This window comes from Zootoca vivipara, chromosome 5 (assembly GCF_965207765.1).
Source record: "Zootoca vivipara chromosome 5, rZooViv2.hap1.1, whole genome shotgun sequence".
In the NCBI taxonomy this organism is placed as follows: Eukaryota; Metazoa; Chordata; class Lepidosauria; order Squamata; family Lacertidae; genus Zootoca; species Zootoca vivipara.
The window spans coordinates 2211191-2236268 of record NC_142588.1 but is presented as its reverse complement, the minus strand read 5'-3'; the positions used below and the strand labels follow the sequence as shown (position 1 = coordinate 2236268).

Here is a 25078-nt window from a genome sequence, read left to right as displayed (position 1 = left end):
CAACACTAGCTTGATGGTAATGCATCAAGTATCTACGGTATTAATGCCATCATCATTAGGTTGGGGAACATTTATATAAATATTGGGCTTGGGAAAGTGTAGCATCCAGGATAATATCATTTCCTCCCTATTTATAACAGTATTTATATACTCCCATCTCATAAAATATCAGCAATGTGTACACAATAAAGCATAAAACACATTTAAACACAATATAAAATAATCATTAAAATTAGCTACTGAACCAGTCTCAAGGGCAGCCCCACGTTGAGTGTATTGCAGTAATCCAGTCTCACTGGAGGTTACCAATGCTTGGGCCGCAGTGGCCAAGTTATCCCAAGCCAGAGACAAGCAGAGCGGCTATACCAGCCGCAAAGCTGGTGAAAGGCACTTCTAGCCAAAGGGCTCACCCAGGCTTCCATGGCAAAGATGTTTCAAGACGTACCCCAAACTACTTTAGAGGGAGTGCAATCCTCTCCAGATCAGGCAACTGTCCTATCTTCTAGACACAGGAACCAACTGTCCACAGAGCCTCCACATCCCCAGGATTCAAACTCAGTTTTTTGGCCCTCATTGAGTCCACCACTGCATGAAGGCCCTCGCCCAGGACTTGCACAGCCTCTCCTGGTTCAGGTGTTGTGAAGAAGGAGAACTGCATGTCATCAGCCTAAGGGTGGCACTCTGCTCCCAATTTCCTAATGAGCACTCCCAGTGGCCTCATATGTTATTAGTAGCAGCAGTAGTATAAATTTTATTTATTAAATTTGTATGCCACCTTTCATCCAAACATCACAGGGTGGTTCACAACATAAAAATACAAAATGAGAACACAAAATACATAATAAAATGAAGATGAAAACAAACCAATAAACCCTCTCCCACATATAGATGTAAAATGTGCTAGAGTCCTGTCTAGTCAAGTTGTGTGGGATCAATTTCAATCCGTTACCTTCGAGGATGTGGACAGGCTGCTTGGACAAGTGAAACTGACCACCTGTCTCCTTGATCCTTGCCCATCCTGGCTTATAAAAGCTAGCCGGGAAGGGCTGGGCGATGGGCTTCACAGGTTGGTGAATGCTTCTCTCTGTGAGGGAACCTTCCCAGACCCGCTGAAAGAGGCGGTTATTAAACCGCTTATTAAAAAACTGTCTTTAGATGCGGCCAATATGGCCAACTATCGCCCAGTCTCAAACTTCCATTCCTGGACAAGGTGATTGAGTGAGTGGTTGCTGAACAACTCCAGGCACGCCTGGAAGAAGCGGACCATTTGGATCCCTTCCAGTTGGGATTCAGGCCTCATCATGGGACTAAAACTGCCTTGGTCGCACTGGTCGATGATCTCCGGCGGACTAGGGACAAAGGTGAGAGCTGTTTCCTAGTTCTGCTGGATCTCTCAGCGGCTTTTGACACCATCGACCATAACATCCTTCTGGATCGTCTAGAGGGCTTGTGAGCTGGGGGCCCTGTCATGTAGTGGTTCCACTCCTTCCTCCTGGGCCGTGTTCAGAAAGTGGTGGTGGGGGATGAGTGTTCAGACCCCTGGGCTCTCACTTGTGGGGTGCCTCAGGGTTCTGTCCTCTCCCCCATGCTCTTTAACATCTACATGCAGCCGCTGGGAGAGATCATCAGGGAGTTTGGGCTGGGTGTTCATCAGTATGCGGATGATACCCAGCTCTACCTCTCTTTCAAATCAGAACCAGTGAAGGCGGTGAAGGTCCTATGTGAGTGCCTGGAGACGGTTGGAGGATGGATGGTGGCTAACAGATTGAGATTGAATCCTGACAAGACAGAAGTGCGCGAGTGACGTCTCATCTTCTGGAGAAGGCCAAGCACTCTGGAGGAGTTGGCCACTGAAGCTGGGACGCACAATGTGTGATGTGTATGATATTGCATGCATAAGGTGTACAGCAAGCTCCCTCCGCATTCAGGGGTCCTGGCCCCTTTCCAACAGAGACTGAAGGGGGTGGCGACAAAATGGCCCCCTAGTGTTGGCACAGCTGTGGATAGTGGAGATTTAAATGTTGGTCAAGCGAATGCAAATGGTAAATATGTGTGTGTCGTGAATTAAGTAGAGAGGACCAGAAATACAAACACACCAAATCTAATGTGATTCTACAAGATAAGCCTCACCCCACCCTGAAAAGGCCCAAGATAAAATAAATGGAATTCTAAAAATTCTACCTGGAATTCTCTTCTTAAATATTATTAAATAAAATCATCTATAATTGGCCGCATTTGAACCTTCTGGACAGTGTTCTCATAACTACTATGCAGTGTACATTAGGTTGAGAGTTTCTGACTAGTTCATAAGTAAGTGGGGGCCTGAACTCAGGTGTCCCTTTTCATAGTCAAACACTATATCCAGGCAGGCATGTCATAGATTGATATCTGCATTTGGTATTACATTAGATTTAATTTCAAATTTTGATGATGTTGAATATGCAATAGTATTTCATTTGTTACTGTAATTGATAGCTGACATATATAACGCTACAGAGTATCTGATAGCATCTGATTGACATGCAATGGTCTTTAGCATTGACCATTTATATAATGTTTCATGTTTGATACCTGACAAATTCAAAAGCAAGCAAAGCAATAACACTTCAATACTTACTGGGGAGTACGTCTAAGCGATCTCAATGGAGCTTACTTCTGAGTAGGCATAGGAATACTGCCTGAAGCACTTTAGATTCAGTTGCAAGTGTTAAATATCTTACCATTTTAAGTGAGGGAACTGGATGTTCAGTTCAGTAAAACATTTTTAGTCCCGTATTTAGTTTTTTAAACCATTGCAATTTTGTTTAAAGGGCCCTGAAAGGCAACAGCCTAAATCAGCCTTCACCAACCTAGTGCCCTCCAGATGTTTGGGGATTCAGCTTTCATCAGCCCATGTCACTCAGATTGATGGCAATCATCATCTGTGGAGGTCACCAAGGTGGAGAAGGCTGGTCTAGACATATGACTTACTTCATAAATCCCTGGATCCAAGAACATTGTGAGGTTTCTATTGTGAAGTGTAAGAGCTAAAACAAAACCCTCCTCTTTAGTCTAGTTAGACACATGCCAGATAGTTGTCAGATTTCCCCAAATACCTTGTTCAGCCCTTTTGCAGCTAATTATGCCAAACTCTCTTCTGAACTCTAGAAGATGAAAAATGTTTGCCTTCAGCACTTTACTGTGTTCTGACATGAATTGAAGCTGCAAGAGCCAGCTGAGCCAAACAAGTGAAATCCTGATTTCTTCACAGCCTATCTATAGACCTGAAAGTCTGGATGCCTCATGGCTTATTATTTTTATTACTACTAATATTGTTGTTTATTTATGGCTCCACAGTTTTTATGGTGCTTTGCACAGTAACAAGTTAATACCGCAGCCCTTTGCATGTTTACTTGCAGCTAAGTCCCACTGAGTGCGTAGAATTGCAGCCTAAATGACTAGTCCCAGAAGCAATGAGATTAGAATCACACACACACATGAAACAGAAACATTGCTGTACATTAAATACATCAAAACATACACTTTTAGCAGGTTCTATTTGCTTTTCAAAATGCTCAAGCATTTGCTTGTGGTTCCTGTGCTGCTGAAATCTCTTCCCTACAATTAGAGATGATAGGCTTGGTAATCTAGTCTGGTTCTTTACATCGAGTGGCAAATGCTAAACATAGAATTAAAATTCACTGTAACATGTGTTGCATCCTTCCTTTTCTTCTCTCTTCCTTAACATGCGTTCTTTTTAGTAAACCATATGTTCTTTAACCAAAAAACAACAACTGGCATTTCCAAAGTTTGAAAGAAAACCACATACACACACCCCATGCAACACAAATGTACCCCAAATACAGGGATTTTGAAAAATAGCATGCTTTTTGTTATTATGTATATGAGCATTTGGGCAGTCTTCTGAAAAATAAGTGATTTTGTTCTACAAAAACATGCAAGGGCTGTACATTAACTTTAGTTTACGTCATATATTATGGCAGTCAAGCCAAGAATGACAGACAGCTATACTCCAAGTTTGCAGCTAAAAATAAACTCATCCCCACCCTAAATGCATTTTGGAATATGAATGTTTTTAAAGGGGTGGGGCCTAAAGGCCAAGCACTTCAAATTATCCTTTTCATAACTCTCTGGATGAAAATGCTTCCCATGCACCACGTGGAATCAGCAAGGAGACTTCCAGCAAAATAACCCCAGAGGTTTTTTACATTAATATTGGGGACAGGCACCAGGCAGCCTAAGAAAGTGTGCTAGTACTCGAGATTTTTTTCATCCTACAAACTTTCTCGTGTGTAGGGGAACCTTCACCTATCAGTTTTATAGCCAAAGCAGTTGATATGTTAAAGGTGTGATTACATTCAATGTGCAACCCCCTCTTTAAATAATAGCCTTTCCATTCTGTTGTGGCCCCAATGATATTCTCCCTGCTCTGAGCATCAGTGGCAGATTGCTGCCTGGGTTGAATAGTAGCTTAGACCTAGCAACTTTGGTTGGGGCAAGACAAGCAAGTTGGGGTGAGCACACAAATGCCAATTTTTATTTTTATGACTTCAAAACGGGAAAAATAGGGGGCTAAACCCAATGTACCCCCAAAACAGGACAGTCCTGGTTTTAAAGGGACAGGTGGCTTTAACCTTTTTTATTATGGTTGAAAGGAAACTTATTGCTAGTTTAGGCCAGAGGTTATGAACAACCCAAGACAAAAAGTACATTTAAATAGAGGCCAAATAAGACCCCCCCACCCAGCAAAAGTGAAAGCGCATAAGAAGTCAACCACAACTAGCATGCTAAGTGAAAAAGGCTAGAACTGGGCATGATTCTTACGTATCTGACACCTACTGTCAATTTACTTCTTGCCCATATTTGTTCCTGTTGCAGGAGGGCAAAACCTCCATCTCTATCAGAGAAGGGCAAGATTCCTCCATGGAATGTAGTGCAAAAGAACAAAGGTAGCCAAAGAGACAGTCTCCTGTGCAAATCACAGCTCTCTGCGATTCGGGGTAGGTGACATCACTGAAGCCTTGCACAGGAGATCTTCCCAGTGGATTGTTCCCTCTGTGTTACTATAATGTCACTGTTCTGCATCTGCTCTGCCATTCTCTGAATAAGACCATCGGGCTCTTTTGCTAGTGCATTGATGCACCATGACATCCTGACACAGGTAGCAAGGCATGAACACATTTCTCCCCCTCATCTCTTCCATCTCCCATTTATTTTCCTTTGGCAGTTCAGGAAGGCTGCATTCACGCTCCCCTTCGCCCGCCTGCCCACCACCCGTCACCCGTTGTTTGCTTTCTCTTCTCCATCGATCAACTGTGTTACTTTACTGCAGGCACTGTAATATTAACTACTGTTCAAACAGAAGCACTTAGCAGGGGAGTTCGCTGGGATTCCAATGACCTATTACTCAACAGGATTTTCTGCAACAACACGTTTTTGTTTGCTTTGGGGAGGGATTAGTGGCAATATTCCACATACTGCTGACACAATGAAACAGAGGTTTCATAGGAGGTAAAAGGAAGTCCCTCTATCAGGCACCCCTCCTTGATTTTTTTAAAGGAACATATGCAGATGTGATTGCTTTTAACAGTTTCAAAATCCAATAAGAAAGGTGCGGACTAAGAATAAAATTTGCCTGTAGCAGGTGGAGGGCTCTAGGACTGCCTCCATTTGCCATCCTTGCTGCAGCAGCAGAAAGTGAACCAGCCCTCGGTATTTTGTGTCAGTTCCTTTAAATAATTTTCACCTTTTTAGTGTATCCTGTTGGATATATATTTGAACACAAAGTTTAAACTTAAGATCTTTAAAATGTAGATACAGATATGCCACAGGCTCCAGGTGGTATAAACTCAACTGAGAGTTTAGGGCATACTTGATTTCGGTGAATATTTATGATCTGTATAACATTAAATATAGCCTTTCAATCCTTCCCAAGATGGCCACGTAAGGAACTTAGACACTTTTCTGGGGCCTAAATATCCAGGATGATAAGATGCCTAGATATTTGTGCTGGTCATCTTTGGGGCTTTTCTCCTGGGAGGCAGGAGCCATACAGACTTAAATAACTTCTAGATCACACAACTGTAAATTACTCTGCCATGGGAAAGCAAAAAGTTGCCTCTTTTAAAGTAAAGGGAATTGTATCTTTTGCATTCTCACTGCTACAAATGCCCATTTAATTGTATATTAATAGAAGCTAAGGTCTAGTCTTGGTAAATCTGTTTCTCAGATGTACTGTTTCCAGCTGCCCTACTCGCTGGATCATCCCCTTGTGCGTTGGTCAGCGTGCACTGATCTACACCATAGCTGCCAAGTTTTCCCTTTTCTCGCGAGGAAGCCTATTCAGCATAAGGGAAAATCCCTGTAAAAAAGGGATAACTTGGCAGCTATGATCTACACACAAAGCAAATTCACGCACAGGCGTCTTCCAAAAACCCTACTGGCATTAATGAGCGACTCTCAGCCCTTCGAATAAAGCTCTCCAAGAACCAACAGGCTACTATTATAAGCACTTATGCACCAACACTGGATGCCTATGAAGACATTAAAAAATTTTTTTACTCTCAGCTGGATACCGTCCTATCAGAGACACCTAAGGAAGATAAAATTATCCTCCTGGGTGATTTTAATGCAAGAGTTGGGCAAGATTTCAATCTGTGGTCTTGGACTATTGGGAAAGAAGGAGTTGGCAACAGCAACCAGAACGGAATCTTACTTTTGACGATATGTGCAGCACACAACCTTGTTATTACCAACACACTCTTTCGCCAGAAAAATAAATTTTAAACTTCATGGAGGCATCCTCGGTCAAACCACTGGCACCTCTTAGACTATGTTATTGTCTGCGCTAAAGATCACCATGATGTGCTCCTTACCAGAGCTATGATGAGCACAGATGACTGCTGGACAAATCACTGACTAATATGCTCCATGATGGCTATCAAGATTATACCTCAACGCATGCTTCAAGGAAGGAAACCAAGGCACAAAATGAACACTCAAGCCCTTCAAGACCCCATTAAGCGGAATTGCTTCCAAACGACTCTTAAGGACCATCTGTGTCACAGTGGCCGGAGTGGGCTACTTCAGAGTAATGACTCTACACAGCTCTGCATTTTATCTTTTATTGGTGCTGCGTATTTACAGTGCTGAAGGCAATGCTATTTACAAGGACACATCTTCTCAGCTTGAATCAGAACCTCTGAATGGCGTTTGGCGCGTTTTTCTCCAACATAACAACTTTGGTAGACCCATCCTCTTCCCTCTCCGCTTTCTGCGCAATTCCGGAGTTGGGGGGATGGGTCTGCCCCCCTTGCTTGCCCCTTCCTGTCCCACCTGGAACCCTGGCTCCGCTACCTTGTCTGAGCCTCGGACACGACTTCCTGCTTGCCCACTGGAATCGGAACTCTCCCTGCTTTCCCCTGCGCTCGGGGATGGGCTTGAACTCAGGAGGGGAGGGACTTCGCGATATCCCCTGTCCCTCACAATCTGCTTTCAGAATTCCCTGATAACATTGAGGAACACTGGACCAAGCTAAAAACATCCATTATTGCAGCCTGTGAACAAACTATTGGATACCAAACCAAGAAACACCAGGACTGGTTTGATGAGAATGACAATTGATCCACACCGTGATCAATTCCCGCCTGGAAACCAATGTCCCCACTGTGGAAGGACGTGTGGATCCAGAATTGGCCTCCACAGTCACTTACGGACCCATTGTTAAAACCGTGTTTATGGAAGACAATCTTACTTGGCTACGAGGGATTGCCAAAGAAAAAGAAAGAAGAAGCTTCCAACTGCAGGTAGAGGATCATGTAGCTTGAATCATAATCACAGAACCATAGAATTGTAGTGTTGGGACCCTGCAATACAGCAATCCCAGCAGAAAAGGGCCTCTATAAAAAGTACCTCCATACAGAATTCTAGCAAACTAGGCTACTATCATCTTAGCTTAGCATGCTGTTTTTTTTAATGGCCAGGGGCATTTTTTTTGCATAGAAAAGATGTGAGCCCACACCCATCATCTGAAGTAATGTGCTGTGGACACAGTCTGTCTCCAGGTAAAATAGAGACGGGTCCATGTGTATATGATGACCCCTATTTTTGGGAACTCCAAATTAAGGAAATGGGGGGAGATTGCCCAGAGTTCTTTTTTGGGGGGGGGGATTGCCGCAAATCACTCAACTGCCTGACCACTGCTGCCAATCTCACGCACAATAGCCTCTGCCAACAACTGCACGTCCCCCCTCTGCAATATCCGTGTAGAAAAAGACCCCTGATTTTTAACATTTAATTATAATAATAGAAAAATACCTTATACATGGAAAATACGGTAGTTTTTCTCCAGCCAGAATTTTCGGAAGTTGATTATAACACCTTGGAAGGTCAGACTCACACTGGATTGAAGGCACCTAAGAAGGTCGGGCGTAATGCCAAATATCTTCGAGGTTGTGTGGGGCACCAAGGTCACCTTGCCAAAGGGCCTACAGAATCTTGGTGTCTCTGTCCTGCTTTGTATTTGGTCAGCATACTTAAGTTGCAATCCTAGAAATTGCCCCAATTCATATGTTTGGTGGCAGGGCACTGTCCTAGTGGGATGGAAGAGCATTGCTTTCCACCACATGGATAACACTTAATGCGAACCCATCCGAATGTATGAACTCAGGGGTTGTGACTTGCACAGTAGACATTTTTACAAAACAGAACCATCAGTAACATCGCCATCTAGTAATATGACTAGACTAGTGGTGGGTTTTAATATCCAATTTCCATGAGGAATATTTGTTGTTATGTTTGGTGATATTAATATTTCCAATTGGATTGTTTGAGTTAGAGATCAATCTGAGCCACAAAATATAGATTTGAACATTCTCAAAGTCCACTAGTGTTCAGAGATGGGTTTTGGTTAGGGAATATGGGGAACTTATTTTACCAAGTAAAAATATTGCTGGAAGATCATATAGATAATACTACATGATCTTAACCAAGCATCTAGAATAAAGACACAAGTAAAAAATCAATTAGTTCATGGAAATGTGAAGATGGTACAAAGAAACATACACATTATTTTATAATAATTAATTGCAATCAGAGAAGGTATGAGTCACCAACAGCAGGATACAAATGGTAGCTTTGCTTAGTGTAACATTTCAGTTTCTCTTGTATTCCTTCTCACAAATAAATGGTAGCAAACCCACCCCGTTTGTTGTTAATAAATGACAGGTCTCGAGGAGTCCCAATCTATGTGAGGCAAGTAGGAATCTGCAAGAGGGAAATCAGTAAGATTGGTGAAGCCCAGCATGGGGAAAGGTTTGTGGGGAAGAACAGCCCACTCCATCCCACCCACTGATTTCCCTTACAAATATTCTTATTACAACAACCTTCACCAACTTAGAGTTAGTTACAAACATCATTCTGGGAATCACATCTATCAAGTTCTATCCTAATATTAGAAATAAATCCAAATGTTTGGAATAAGCAAACTGTTTCAGATTACAAGCAATCCGTTGCCTTGGTTATTCAAATTTTTTTGTAATATCTGAAATCATTGCAAATTATTTTCTGGGATGCTATTTTTGGAGATGGCATTCCCGCATTCCTGTTCATTGATTGATGGGGAATGCAAAGGCAGGCTAGTTCTTTCTGGGCTAGAATCCAGACTCATTCACACTCCTCTAATTGTGATTAAGTCTGAATCCAATCCGCTGAAATAACATGGTGATCGGTAGCAGTTCCCACCTCTGAGTAGGATTACGCTTCTCACATGCTGAAGGGCCATAGCTCAGTTTCTTCTCTTTATATCTCCCATGTTGGGAGGGCAAGAGGAGGAGGAGACATGGGGGTGTTACCTCAGAGAGAAGTTGCCTTGACAGGAAGACCTTAATATTGGATTCTGTAGGGTCCTAAGGGTCCTGTAGGGTCCTGCCAACCTAGCAGTTCGAAAGCACGTCAAAGTGCAAGTAGATAAATAGGTACCGCTCCAGCGGGAAGGTAAACGGCGTTTCCATGTGCTGCTCTGGTTTGCCAGAAGCGGCTTTGTCATGCTGGCCACAGCTGTGTGCCGGCTCCCTCGGCCAGTAAAGCAAGATGAGCGCTGCAACCCCAGAGTCGGTCACGACTGGACCTAATGGTCAGGGGTCCCTTTACCTTTAGGATCCTAAGGCAGAGGAAGGGAACTTTTTTCTGCCTAATGTAATGTGTTCTTGTTTTACGTGAAGATATTTACATTATAAAAATGCTTTTCAATGAGAAATCTAGACCACTTCCTTCTTTTTGCTTATTATTATAATGTTTCATTATATTCTGCATATTTGGTGTGTTTGTCAGCTGAGGTTGGGGGGTTTTGTCACATTTTTAATCCTGGGCTGCTCTATTGTAATTCATGTCTATGTCTCTAATTATTTGCCTTAAGGTTGACATTTATTTATATGGTCACCATTTCATCGTCCCTGATGAAGATTGTCATTCACCAAAAAATGTTGGTTCTCCCCCCACCTCCATATGGGCTAATATCTTTGTCCATCAGTGTTTCACTACACCCATTTAACATTTAAAATTATTTTATTATTGTTTAATGCATTTCATAATCTATTATAATTACTACCACTACTATATTTATATTCCACCTTTTACATACAATTATTGCTGTTATTTCTACCAAATTATATAACACACATACACATATATCATGTTATCTTGCACAGTTACATTCAACCAGATGAATTCTGTGTAAGAACATAAATAGCAACTCGTGTTATTATTTTATTATTTTATTTATTTTAAATATTGACTCTCCTGGAACCACATAGTTGCCCAGTTGGGTTAGGACCTCTAAAACCAAACGCTGATTCATGTCAAGTATCAGTTACTGCCAGCTACTAAATGCTGTACTGTACTGTTAAGTAAATGTAATTACAGTATATTTCAGTTACAAACTATTAAACACCATTGCATATCACCAGCCAGCAAATACTGTCAAATATAAGCTGTCAAACACCATATACTGAACATCAAAGTCATATATAAACGACTGAAATCAAAGTATTATCTCGAGTCTAATGTGCCGTTAAATCTAATGTGTGCCCTAATTTTTGCAACGTAATTTGGCCCCAAAAGGCGAGCATTATATTTGAGTAAATATTGTAGTAGTATTTAACAAATATTCAGAAATTCAGAACATAGCTGTGAATGTTCAACATGAAAATTTTCAGAAGAGAATATCTGAGCTGACTCCTTTCAGTTCTTGTTCATATTTTACAAGATTCCACAGTCAAATTGTCTATTCTTCTCGACTAAAGCAAATGATTTCATTTCAGCTGTGTTGACAGACACATTGAAACTGAGCCATACTGTATATATTTTACCTCAGGTTACAGTCTGGATTTGCAAAATTAAATTAGAAATTTAGCTCTTTGAGACTGTGTTAACTAGAACGGATTCCTTTCAGTTGCGGATTGAATCTTCTTCTTTTTTTACATTTGAAAAAGGCAGTAGCTCTCTGCATCCAAAAAGGGGCTGAAGGGTGGAGGGGACACCGAGTTAGTCCTCTCCCCCCACAAAGTCCCTGTTGGCTCCACCCCCACCAGTCACACATTGAAGCCAGAGGTCTGGAGAGAGGTTCTCCACTCCACTCATTGGGCTGAATGTGTGAAGAATCCTCACCATGATTGCAAACCCTGATTGTGCAGGGTTCATAACTGCAAGGAGAATTTAAAGCACCTTCTCTCGAACAAGGGAACCACAAGGATTTTGTTCAGTCTGTATTTCTGGGGGAACTAATTTTATTTGTACTTTCTGGACTAATATGTGGGTCGCAATGCATTCTTTGATCAGAGAAACCCATAGCAAAGCACATATAAATAACACACATTTAAGACAGAATATGTAAAAACTATTTTTTTGAAAAAACATGTTTAAAATAATGCACTTTTTAAATAAAAAAATGCAGATTGATGCAGAAATGAGACTGAACTAATTTATGAATGAACACTACTGGATAGCTCAGTTGGTTAAGAGTGTGGTGCTAATAATAATAATAACAACAACAACAATAATAATAATAATTTATACCCCGCCCATCTGGCCGGGTTCCCCCAGCCACTCTGGACGGCTTCCAACAAAATATTGAAATACAGAAATCCATCAAACATTAAAAGCTTCCCCAAACAGGGCTGCCTTGAGATGCCTTCTAAAGGTCTGGTAGTTGTTGTTCTCTTTGACCTCTGGTGGGAGGGCATTCCACAGGGTGGGTGCCACTACCGAGAAGGCCCTCTGCCTGGTTCCCTGTACTTTGGCTTCTCGTAGAGAGGGAACCGCCAGAAGACCCTCGGCGCTAGACCTCAGTGTCCAGGCAGAACGATGGGGGAGGAGACCTGCCAAGGTTGCAGGTTTGATCCCTGTAAGGGACAGTTGCCTATTCCTGCATTGCAGGGGGCTGGACTAGATGATCCCCAGGGTGCCTTCCAGCTCTACCGGGGAGATCCGGCCAGATGGGCTGGGTATAAATAATAAATTATTATTATTACTACAGTTCTATGATATAACATGCAAAGCTGTAATGGGCTGGAAACAGACTGATCCTTCCGTCCCTAACTCAGGAGTGAAATAAGGACTGTCAATCAATCAATCAATCAATCAATCAATGGCTGTTGTGATATTGGGAGTGAAGCCTGTGTGCACATTTCTGAACCTTCTCCATGCTTTATCCCTACAATATTATTATTGAATTTATTTGCATCCCACCTTTTCCCCAGACTGGAACTCAGCACAGTTTACACAAATGAAAACACCACAGATAAAATGCAAAAAAGCTGTCCTTGAATCCATGAAGGGGGATCTTGACACAATACTTCCCTGGAATAGCTGGGCACTCCAGGGCATTGTGGGAAATTCAGTTTGGGAGCTGGTGGCACATCGATGTGGGAGAGGGCCCAAACCGCCAAGACAGTCCTACCCTCAAACCAGAATCCAGCCCATAGCTAATGTGGTGGTTTGCTGGAGGCAAAGAAGGCTTCTATAGTTGCTGAGAAAACTTTATTTCCAAGAAAGGAAAGGAAAGGAAAGGTGTCCTGAGACCCTGACTAGAGGACGTTGCCAGCCGCTTGGAAGCTGTGTGCCTTTAGGGTGCTGTGCTGGCAGCCCCCGGTGCCAAATGACAAGAGTCATGGATTCCGAATCCCGCCGCAGTTACTGCCAAGCAGCAGAATCCCTTCTCTCTCCTGCAAGGTGCTTCACAAGCCACTTTGCGATAGCAGTACTACCTACATTTTAACTGGGCAGACTGTTGAAATGCCAGTTGGCTGGGAAGTATAGGATGGATTTCATTGGGGCATAGCTACCTTCTCTTTGCTCCAGTCAGCTAACCTTTTTCTCTCTCCCTCCACTCCACAGGAAGCAGGGAAGCCGCTTTCACCTACGCCATCACTGCTGCCGGGGTTGCGCATGCCGTCACTGCCGCCTGCAGCCAGGGGAACCTAAGCAACTGTGGCTGTGACAGAGAGAAACAAGGTTATTACAACCAAGAGGAAGGGTGGAAGTGGGGAGGCTGCTCCGCTGATATCAGATACGGCATCGAATTCTCCAGGAGGTTTGTTGATGCCAGAGAAATCAGAAAGAGTGCTCGGAGGCTGATGAACTTGCACAACAATGAGGCTGGAAGAAAGGTATTTTAGAATAGGAGCGGATGGTCTAATGTTAGAGGGATGGGCTTCCTTTCGGTAGGCATGGATTCACATGGCTGGGCAGATACACCTTATGGCAGCGTAAAAGATTCCCTGCATATACAAAACTGGAATGCCCAAAAGGGAGGAGGGGCTGATGCAACCCTGCCTTATTTTCATTTCCCAAAACAACACGCAAATTCGAAAATCCACACTTCTCTGAATTTTGTGCTGCAATTCTCCAACCACATAATATATGCGGGAAGAGTGTACCTAAAATGCATATGTTTGTGAAAATACTAGGAACAATGCAGGATATAGGGGAAATGGCTTGCAAAAAAAAAATAGTAGGGTAATGTGCTGGTTAATGATGGGAGCTGAACTTAAAACAGGAAACATGAGGAACCCAAACTGACAGGAGGTTCTGGCCTAGTTCCTTCCCAACATGCTAGCTTTCTATATGAAAGGGTTTTCTTTTCTGTGTAGAGGAGCATCCAGTCGTGTGAGTCCCTCTCTGCAGTTTCAAGTCTGTCTCAGTGAAAACTAGACTTGAGGAAGGGCCTCGGGGGGATCCTGCAGGCATTTCCTCTCTCTGTGCCAGCAGGGCACATGGTGCTTTATTGAATAACATAAGCAAAAGACACAGAGCACCAGTGTAAAAGTTGTCTATTGCCCTTTGCTCTGGCAGTTAAAATACGAATTACATTACATTCAGCAACTGGTCTGAAAATTAGCATCTCCAAGAAAAACACACAGCAGGGAAAGCAAGTTCAAACTAACACATGAAAAAATGTTACTATTGTTTAAAAAATCCAGGATCCAGTATGTTCAAAAACTGCATCTGATGCCATATGCCTAATTTGAAACTGACAAAACATGTTCCACACTTTGTTTTGATTTTCTTCCTGGTAAGGATTTTCTTTCTAAGTTGCAGGGGGAAATTCCATCAAGTGCTGTTTGCAATGTGTCATTTGAAAAAGCAAAACAATAAGCTGAAGAAGTGATTTTTATGCCATTGTATGACAACACTGATTTTACAAAGGAGAAGTGGCATTTCAACCATTTTACTTGGAAAGAACATCATGGACCCAGAGGGAATCTATGTAGAGGAAGGGAGATAGTTTCAATGTTATTCTGAGAGAGCAAGTCATGTAGTGGTGATTTATTTTGGTGAATCACTCTTGTGGTATGATTTATTCAGTATCAGATACAGTATAGCTAATTTTAACTGATCGCAGTGCTATTTTTCTAGAAAAATAGGTGCTGGAACTCACCATGAACGCCTCCCTCTTTCTCTTAGAATGACAATGGCACTCACCTGAGAGGGGCCGGAACTGAGTTCTGGAGAGTTCCCCTGACTGATATTATCAGACATCTCATGAGTAAGACTGACTGATACTATCAGACATCTCATGAGTAAGACTGAAACTTTAAGTAGATTAATCAATTAACTTTTAATCAATGAAGGTAGATTTAAGGTAGATTTAAATTGGAGGAGCTGCCAGATAAAGCCACTTGAATTTTTTTGACATGATTTCAATTCTTGGGAAGTTTCTGCAAAATGGAGTGCGAAAACAAATATTTAAAACATAGGTAAAGGTAAAGGGACCCCTGACCATTAGGTCCAGTCATGACCGACTCTGGGGTTGCGGTGCTCATCTCGCATTATTGGCCGAGGGAGCTGGCGTATAGCTTCCAGGTCATGTGGCCAGCATGACAAAGCCGCTTCTGGCAAACCAGAGCAGCACATGGAAACGCCGTTTACCTTCCTGCTGTAACGGTTCCTATTTATCTACTTGCATTTTGACATGCTTTCGAACTGCTAGGTTGGCAGGAGCTGGGACCAAGCAACGGGAGCTCACCCCGTCACAGGGATTCGAACCGCCAACCTTCTGATCGGCAAGCCCTAGGCTCAGTGGTTTAACCACAGCGCCACCTGGGTCCCATATTTAAAACATACTTTCCTCCAAACATTGTGGCAGTTCTTGCCTGTTAAATGTTAAGCCATAGTTACCACAGCATCTCAAAAGGTTTCTGCATGGACACCATGTGGACTTAGGAGCGTTATTAATCACAATGTGTTAATATATTTAAAAAATAAAAAATTGTCCAGTAGCACCTTAGAGACCAACTAAGTTTGTTCTTGGTATGAGCTTTCGTGTGCATGCACACTTCTTCAGATACCGGTACCACATGAAAGCTCAGACCAAGAACAAACTTAGTTGGTCTCTAAGGTGCTACTGGACAATTATTATTTTTTAAAATGTATTTCTACTGCATCAGACCAGCATGGCTACCTACCAGAATGTGTAGCAATCATAGCAAATGGATGAAAACCATACATGGACCAAGTGGGACTGAAAACAGTTCTGGTCCAGGATGGCAAATGGCCTGGAGAGAAAAGCTAACCCGCAATATAAGATTTAAAAACAAAACAGTGCTATTACTCTAAAAGGGCAAACCAATACTTTCACAGAAAGGAATGATCCTAGGAAGTCCATTATATCTTTTGCACCCAGATCAAAACTACTTAGACCACTAGTGAGAATTTAAAAGCACATGGAAATACTAATGCCATTGGTTATTTGAATAATGAACATTTGTTGGCTCAGCTGCTGAAATGTTTCACTATAGAAGCTTGCCCTCCTAGTCAAGAATGGCGGTGGGGTTGGGCTTAGCAGGCTGCTCTCCCCTCTGCCCCACAGGTTGCTACTCATGCAGGGATATAATGCCTGAAAATGGCTCCTGCTCTCCCCCCCCTTTGTTTTCCTCATTGTTTCAATATCATAGTAATAGTAATGTTCAGTGGCCACAGAATGCTGAGTTTTTGTTTGGCAGCGGGGGGGGGGGGCAGGGAGGCAGATGGAAAACCAGGAATGGAGTTTCCTGGAAGATGGCATGTCTGGTGATATTTTGTTGCAGGTCCTGCTTATACAAATAGATTATAAACCTGAGGTGGGGAACTACTGTGCTTTCTTTTTCTTCTGTTGAAGTATGTATAATAAGAAAAATACAAATTCAGACGTGGACAGTTTCAATGAACCAGGTCTGGATTCCAGTCCATATATTATGCACAAACTACAACCATTTTGGAAATGCACAACAGCTACAAATTCAGTATTATTGCTTTGTTTAAACAGGATCTTTCCTGTCCCCTGAAGGTTCACACTAGCTTTATTTGAAAAAGTGTAGTGAGGTCTTAAAAGCAATGCCATTCACTTAGGTATTTCACAGAGATGAATTGCTTGATTGGGTGAATTTAACGGGATGGGAAGGGAATTGTCCGTGTCTTCCTGTGAAGTGTCACATGCCTCCCACACATCTTTGCCGTGGGCTACTCCATTTGCTTACGAGCTGCACTTTACGGACGTTTGCTTTGCGCTCTGTTCTTTGCCTGAAGGGCTCAGGCTGAAAGCCTCCAGCACAGGCTGACTTACCTATACAGTGGTACCTCGGTTTATGAACACAATTGGTTCCGGAAGTCTGTTCATAAACTGAAGTGTTCATAAACTGAAGCAAACTTTCCCATTGAAAGTAATGGAAAGTGGATTAATCCGTTCCAGACGGGTCCGCGGAGTACTCAACCTGAAGCGTACTTAACCCGAAGCATGGGTGTAATTGGTTCCGGAAGTCTGTTCATAAACTGAAGCATTCATAAACTGAAGCGAACTTTCCCATTGAAAGTAATGGAAAGTGGATTAATCCGTTCCAGACGGGTCCGCAGAGTACTCAACCTGAAGCGTACTTAACCCGAAGCATGGGTGTAATTGGTTCCGGAAGTCTGCTCATAAACTGAAGCGTTCATAAACTGAAGCGAACTTTCCCATTGAAAGTAATGGAAAGTGAATTAATCCGTTCCAGACGGGTCCGTGGAGTACTCAACCTGAAGCGTACTTAACCCGAAGCATGGGTGTAATTGGTTCCGGAAGTCTGCTCATAAACTGAAGCGTTCATAAACTGAAGCGAACTTTCCCATTGAAAGTAATGGAAAGTGAATTAATCCGTTCCAGATGGGTCTGCGGCGTTCGTAAACCGAAAATTCATAAACCGAGGTTCCACTGTACTGTGTGTCTTCTTCTGTATGCTGTTGGCAAATGAAGGGGAGCTATATGATCCTGCAGGATCAACTTGCATATTGCACACTAACATAGCCAAAATGGTGCCCACTTGATGCTGAACTCCCATCAACCCCAGCCAGCATGGCAAGGAATATGAGAAGGTGGGAGGCACCAGGCCGGCTATTCATGACATAGCCAATAACATTGTTTTGGATATAACTACGGTATTAGGGTTTCCATTGAATTTTGCATTTAGTTAAAATTTTAAGCACATTTGAACCATCTGAAGCATATAAAATACTGCAATAATTTCATTGGAAATAGAGTATAATAAGGTTGATGTCTGAACATCTTTAGGGCAGAAGAGATGAATCACACCTTTAGGAACAATAACAAAATTTTGCTCTCACCCTCTTTCACACCAAAGGCTTGAATCAACTCCTAATTTCAGTTAATTTTAATGAGAGAAAAGCACACAGCAGAGATACCCATCTGAAACTAGTGGGAGTTTAAAAGTGCCGGATCGCGCCCTTGATCTTAATGCATGGTATTGTCACCAATAACTTCCCATGTAATATTACAGTTCTTAGAATCCATGTGATGAAGTATGAAAGGCTATTTCCCCCTTTCCTTATTTCTCCCTGCTTTTGTATACAGGTGCTGGAAGAGAGAATGAAACTGGAATGCAAATGCCACGGGGTTTCCGGTTCCTGCACAACCAAGACCTGTTGGACTACGCTCCCTAAATTCAGAGAGATTGGATATATTTTGAAAGAAAAATACAACGCCGCCGTGCAGGTGGAAGTGGTGAGAGCCAGCCGGCTTAGGCAGCCCACCTTTCTGAAGATCAAGCAGATCAGGAGCTACCAGAAACCAATGGAAACAGATCTGGTCTATATAGAGAAGTCACCCAACTACTGCGAAGAAGATGCTTCCACTGGGAGCGTGGGGACACAGGGACGCCTCTGCAACCGCACCTCGCCCAGCGCCGACGGGTGTGACATGATGTGCTGTGGGAGGGGCTACAACACCCACCAGTACACCAAAGTTTGGCAGTGTAACTGCAAGTTCCACTGGTGCTGCTTTGTGAAATGCAACACTTGTAGCGAGCGGACAGAGGTGTTCACTTGTAAATAACAGCTAATGTTCCTACTTTTTGAAAGACACAGCCACCACGTGTTCGAGTGGAACAAAACAACTACAGCATCATTTTGCACATTTGATTTTTTTTGGAGGAGGAGGCCAGTCTCTTCCCTATTACTTCTTAATAACACATTCAAGAACAATGCCTTAACTTGCTGACTAGCTGGTTTCACTACATTGGAACCAGGGTCGATGGGATGAATTGTATGGTGACTTCGTTCAATGCAAGCGGCTTCCTCTGTGGTTCTCCCCTCCCCCGCAAAAAAACCCCTGCACTCTGGGTTTTGTAGAGTTTTGCTCTTAGATTAAATTATACGTATCACAGACAGCGAGTCCAGGAGGTTATTTTCAGATTTATAACGCACACAAATATGTGCAAATAAGACCTTTATCTTATTAAAAAATGAATAGAGGAATTTAACTGTTCACAGACAAACCTAAAATCCCAGCAGTGTTGCTGAAAAACTTTTATTTCTAATCAAGAAAAGGAAAGAAAGAAAAGCAAGTAAAGGGCAGCTGGTGAGACAATGATGTACAAGAGGGACTAGGGTGGGTGGGAGCTCAGCTATTGACTTATTTGTAAAACAAAGGTCAGGACAAAGGACAAAAGCTCTGACAGCAGCAGGTGACACTGGAACCTTTCGAATGGACATTTGAAGAAAAAAATATTTTATTTATGTTTTTAATAGCATCAAAACAAATTCTCTAAGCACTAACAGGTAGCTATGTCTTTACTCTGTACTAAATGTAAAACTTACTGGAATTCTAACTTTCTGATTTTTATTTCTGTTTTTTATTTTGTATTTGGTTTTCCCTATGTCTTCAATGCTACTGATTTCATAGCACTCCACTGTTAAAAAGAGTTCTGTGACTGTACAGTGTACACATCAAACATGGCCTGAGAGCACAAGCAACTGGAGCATGGGAAACAGTGGTTTAAACAGTGGTTCAAAATGCTAGTAACATGGTTACTATAGATAACCCAGAATTCAAAAGGGGAGCAGCAGTTTCATCCCTGTACAAACCAAGGCAGCCAAGCTTGTATCCTGTCACTGCTTCCTCATTTCTCACCCCTTGGCTACCTTTTCTTGGTTGCAGCCATGTTTGGGGAGACCCGTTTTCATGTGTCCACCCCATGCTGCGGCTGGAACAGTTAAAGGTCGCCACCATGGGGACCCAGAAAACTGCCTAGCACTTGACATGAAAGCATCATTCCCAAGCTTAGCTGGGAAATGGTTTCGCATTAAGGAGCCATCGAGTAAACAAATATTAGTGCAGATCAGCATTGGGGGTGTGTGACAATTTTGTATTAAGGTCCCACTGCCCACATAGTGGCACACTTTTAGGTGTCACAGCCACACAGTGGGATGAACCCATGGGAGAAGCTGCCATGTTTAAATGTTACTTAATGATGCCCTGGCTTACCTGGGCAGAAGTTCCTGTTTCTGTGTGAATGAATGTCTTCCGTGCCTGACCTCCGCTCTCCTAACTTGTGCAACAGAGAAAGTCCTTTGGGATACTCTTCCATGCAGAGGGCTAAACCTCTTCAGAGGTTTCTGATTCTCCATGTGATGAGGGCGAGGGAGGCTCCTGAGCGCTCTAGCTCCATTCTCATAATCTTCCCCATTGTTGAGCTGGAGGGTTGACTTCTGCAGCAGTGAGACTTCTCGACTTCTCTAGGCTGTCCAGGGGATTTACAACCCTGATCTCCCAGGGTTCTAAATCGCAAGTGGAACCTTCTCAGATAGAGCAGACTCCTTACTGTAGATCAGGCATCTCCAAACTTCGGCCCTCCAGATGTTTTGGACTACAATTCCCATCTTCCCCTACCACTGGTCCTGTTAGCTAGGGATCATGGGAGTTGTAGGGCCGCAGTTTGGGGATGCCTGCTGTAGATGTATGCTTCCAACTCATGGAGCAAAAAGATTACAGGAGAGAGTCTCCCACTCTTCCTCTGTAGATGAGGAATTAGGACATCCAAACAGGGCTGCTATTCCCACCCTTTATTTTGTGGGTTATGGCTCACAGTTTCAGCCTCTTCAGGCATTAGTATTCCGACAACCTAAAGTACTCACCCTATTAAGAGGGTAGTGGCAGAGGGAACCGTGGACCCATTCCGTGGGAAGAGGATCTTTATAAGTCTCTAAACATTAGCTGAATGTATGAACTATCTTCCCTGAATCGAAAGGATGTTGTCTGAGGTGATGATACACAAGGTTCTGTCTGCGTGACTTTTGCACCACTCCCATTCCTTCCAACAGTTGCAATGAATGTGGATTGGATGTAGGGTAACTTCTTGCAACTGTGGTCCTGACTCACACAGTAGGTTATACTGACCAACATGACAAGGAAGTGGGTGGAAATTTTGGCTGCAGGAATCCCAGTCCCATTGTCTATGCCAGTGTTTCCCAACCTTGTGCCTCAAGCTGTTTTTGGACTACAATTCCCATCATTTCTGACCACTGGTCTTGCTAGCTAGGGATGATGGGAGTTGTAGTCCCAAAACATCTGGAGGCACAAGGTTGGGAAACACTGGTCTATGCCACCATTTACGTCCACATGCAGTTTGCCACTCAATGCTGCAGTTCATAAAGTTCCCCCTGCTCAGCCCCACTGCCTTGCCTCAGAGGACATCCGTGGGAGGGAGCTGTTGTCTAGTGGGCAAAGGCTGAAGGGAGACACCAGGAAAGCATGGGGCAGGAAATGTCACTTGAATAATTCTGGCAACAGAGGGACACTCTACCATTTCTGTGAATGTGGGGTGGTTGTTGTTGTTATTATTATTATTATTATTATTAGAATCTTTTGCAAGAAAGATGCTTTAAAAGCCTCCTGGGGCTATAAAGTGGGATATAAAGTATTCTAAATATGAATAAATAAGTAAACAAGAGCCAGCAGTTTTCTCATACATCACCTCAAGCAAATTCCTTTTCAGGAGAGACAAGTCAGACATTTAGCTGTGAGCCATCAGCTGTTGCACAAACCAGTAAGCACAGGCATGTGTGATTTGGTCATAAGTCAGGGCTTTATAGAGTTAACCTTGCAGCAACATTATTTGGGCAGTTGGGTTTTCTTAATGTTTGATCATTTCCAGGTTAGGACAGGTTTTTTTTCTCTGAAAGACATTATCATGTTCACACCATGCCATGAAGATAATGAAAACAGCAGTTGCTGAATCCCACTTTGCAGCAGCCAAGCGATTCATTAGCCCAAAACAGCCAGCTAATACATGGCTGATGATGTGTTAACTTGAGTTATTTTTAAATCACAGTGAACCCGAAGTATGGTTGACAGAATTTAACTACCCTCCCTCTTCCCTAAGAGCCTCTTCTTCATACCACTCTTTTAGGGGCACATCTCTAGCCAAAAAGCATGAATGTAGCATGCACATGTTTACAAGGGTTTGGCTGCAGCTGCCTCTTAAGTGCACTCTTGGTGACAAGTCTGGATGCCCTACAACGTAATGCATAAAATCAGGGCCACCCCAAGACATTTTGGCACCTAAGGCAAACCACAAAATGGCAAGGAAAATGAAAACACCAGTAACCCTCCACCAGGGCAGAGAGACCACTGTTGTGGTAGCATAGGGAGAGCTGCTGAGGTACCGGTAGCAGCAGATCCAGCCTCCAAGGGGCATGCTGCAGCTTTTCCTGTCACAGCAGCAGCAGCAGCAGCAGCAGCAGCAGCAGCAGCAGCAGCAGCAGCAGCAGCAGCAGCCGGCAATGCATTCCCCAGAGGCTGGATCTGCTGCCTCTGTAGATCCTGCCACCTGAGACAGTTTCCTCAATTTGCCTATGGGTGGGCCGGCTCTGTATAAAATAGCCCTTAATAAATCCCAAATAAATATTCAGAAATGAGCAAAGCCTTTATTCATGTTCCTTGCAATTGCACCATTGTGTTTCTTTCTGGACCTTTATTTTACATTTTGTTGTATTGCATTGTATGGTTGGTTCCCGCATCCCTCTGCATCCACTCAAATGGATACGGTGAAAGGAGAACAATGGTGAAAAGGATGGATCCAGATTTACACAAAAGCAAGATGAAAAGAAAGAATTAAGATAGAAACAACAAGGAGTGATTTAAGATGGAGAGGCAAGGGGCAGAGTAATGGATTTCTACAACAATCGTTATTTTTGTCCCTAGGGCACACCTAGCAGTTATGCCACAGAGCAGTAATGCTCCCTGGCACATAGATTGGGAACTGAATAAATGCTCCTTCCCTGCCATCTTTTCACCAGCTATACACTCATAATTTCTTTAACCACTGTTCATTGAGGCAAGGCTAATTTAAACTCCAAGGTCCTCATTTGTAATCTTTTCTTCCTTTTAACAGGAGGGGCTCATAAACACATAAAAAGTGGTGTGTTTATTACTTTCATTCAGAAACCTCGAGCACCCAGCAGCTTGTTTGTTTCACATCTTCTCTGAAGAGTGCCTTAAACTTTATGCCCAATTATCCTAATTCAAAGGAACTTTGCAGCACATGCACAAAAGAGACGAGAGCTTGCAATGGATGAAGCTGCAGTAACCCAGCGTCCTGCCCCCTTGACCTCCATCTCTGACCCTAGCAGGCATTTCCAGATGTCTGTGGGTTCACCCCCCTCCAACTTCATTGGGAGAGCATGCCAGCCCCCACTACTCCCATCTCCATCCAGGTTCCCCATCAAGCTAGACGCACCTGGAGAGGTGACTTGTCACACCGGCTTCTCAGCCAGAAGTCCCATAAGAGTATTGTTGCATCCTCACTTCCACCTTGCGGACATGAGCCTGGCAGGGCCCTGGATGAGATGGTGGAGCCATCACTCAGTCCTCTAGGGTTACAGTCACAGAGTGGTTGGCATCTCTTGATGGCTTTGACAGTCATCAGATATGAGACCTCATAGCCTATCTAGCTGTCGAATACCAGATTTATCCCAACTATCCAAAACAGTCAAACATCAACTACTGAGAAATGAATGTAAATAAATGTAGTAAATATTGAAATAACATATAATAGGATGTCAGCTACAGATGCTGAATATTTGACCAACTTTTCAGTATTCAGAGACTATTTAGAGAGAATATATGATTTAATAATCCAATGAGAGCAAATTCATTGCAGCTCTAGTATGAGCTAAATTCAACAGTAAGGGACATACTTTTCTTCTTTGTGTGATTGGTGGTTCATATTGTAACTTGGAAAGTGAGATAAAGGTGTTTGGTTGTTTTTTTTAAAAAAAAATGCCCTAGGCAAACTTAATTCCAATTTTTGAATAACCATTTGTGGAGCAGATTTGCTGATGAGTTTCCATATGAGCACCCAAAAAGCCACGTACCCCAAATATCTTTCCAAGCATACATGTATCCAATTCCATTTCACAACAAATGACTGCAGCTCCCCGCCATCAGCCATCACCACCACACAGTCAATAAAACTGCAAAACTCCTCCATGGATATCATACTTCCATATTCGGTCCTATAGCACAAGACATTGTAAATATATTAGTAGCATTTGTTGAGTACAATTGAGTGATTCAATTAAGTTATATTACTGTATATCATTGAAATGTCTATAGAGTTATTTTAAATTATTTTGAACAACACTGAAACAGTATATGTGTGTGTGTCTATATTATAACATAATGCCCCCTTAAAAATCCTTTTCTCCATACTCAGTTATGCAACTTTTCTAATTAACCATATTAATTCACCCATGCTCTGATTGTATGCGGAACTCTTCCATGTGCAAGCTGCAATGCACACATTTTCTACCCCCCACCCCACAAATGAACATTGTGGTCCTTATAGGAAGATGATGCTCATCAGGATTCCTGCATCCACTTATAAAACAGTGCATTGATCACATCACCTTAGCACTTCCCATTCCCCTAAGTTTTGATTCGCCAGATGTTTGGAAGCAACCTCCCCCCCCAGCAGCCCATATTTTATGTCTGGTGTTCATCATCTTGAAGTTTCTTCTGACAATTTGACATGAATTCAGAATGTCCTAAGACCTGTTCAAGTGGAGGTGTGTTTTGCAGTCAAGGGCCCATCAGGACTGAGCAATGCCTGCTGACCACAAAGGGAAAAAGACAGAGAAAACACAATATTGGATGAAAGACAAACTGGAAGCTATGCTCGCCTTGCCTCAAAGGGTGAAGATATTATGAACTGCTCTTCTGGTGGGAAATAAACTGTAGTTTAGCATCAAAGAGTTTGGGGGAGTGGGGAGAGAA

General features: G+C 42.8%; 1 protein-coding gene across 2 annotated transcripts in view; it reads left to right on the top strand.

Annotated features, from left to right (window-relative positions):
• Positions 1-21752, top strand: part of WNT7B (Wnt family member 7B) — a 124186-nt gene extending 102434 nt beyond the window's left edge. For both annotated transcript variants that reach the window (XM_035137569.3, XM_060275161.2), the window contains exons 3-4: positions 13393-13664; positions 18377-21752. In XM_035137569.3, coding sequence (XP_034993460.1) covers positions 13393-13664; positions 18377-18856 — 752 coding nt within the window. In that variant the 3' untranslated portion in view covers positions 18857-21752. The remainder of the gene's footprint in view (positions 1-13392; positions 13665-18376) is intronic.
• The last annotated feature ends 3326 nt before the right edge of the window (positions 21753-25078 follow it).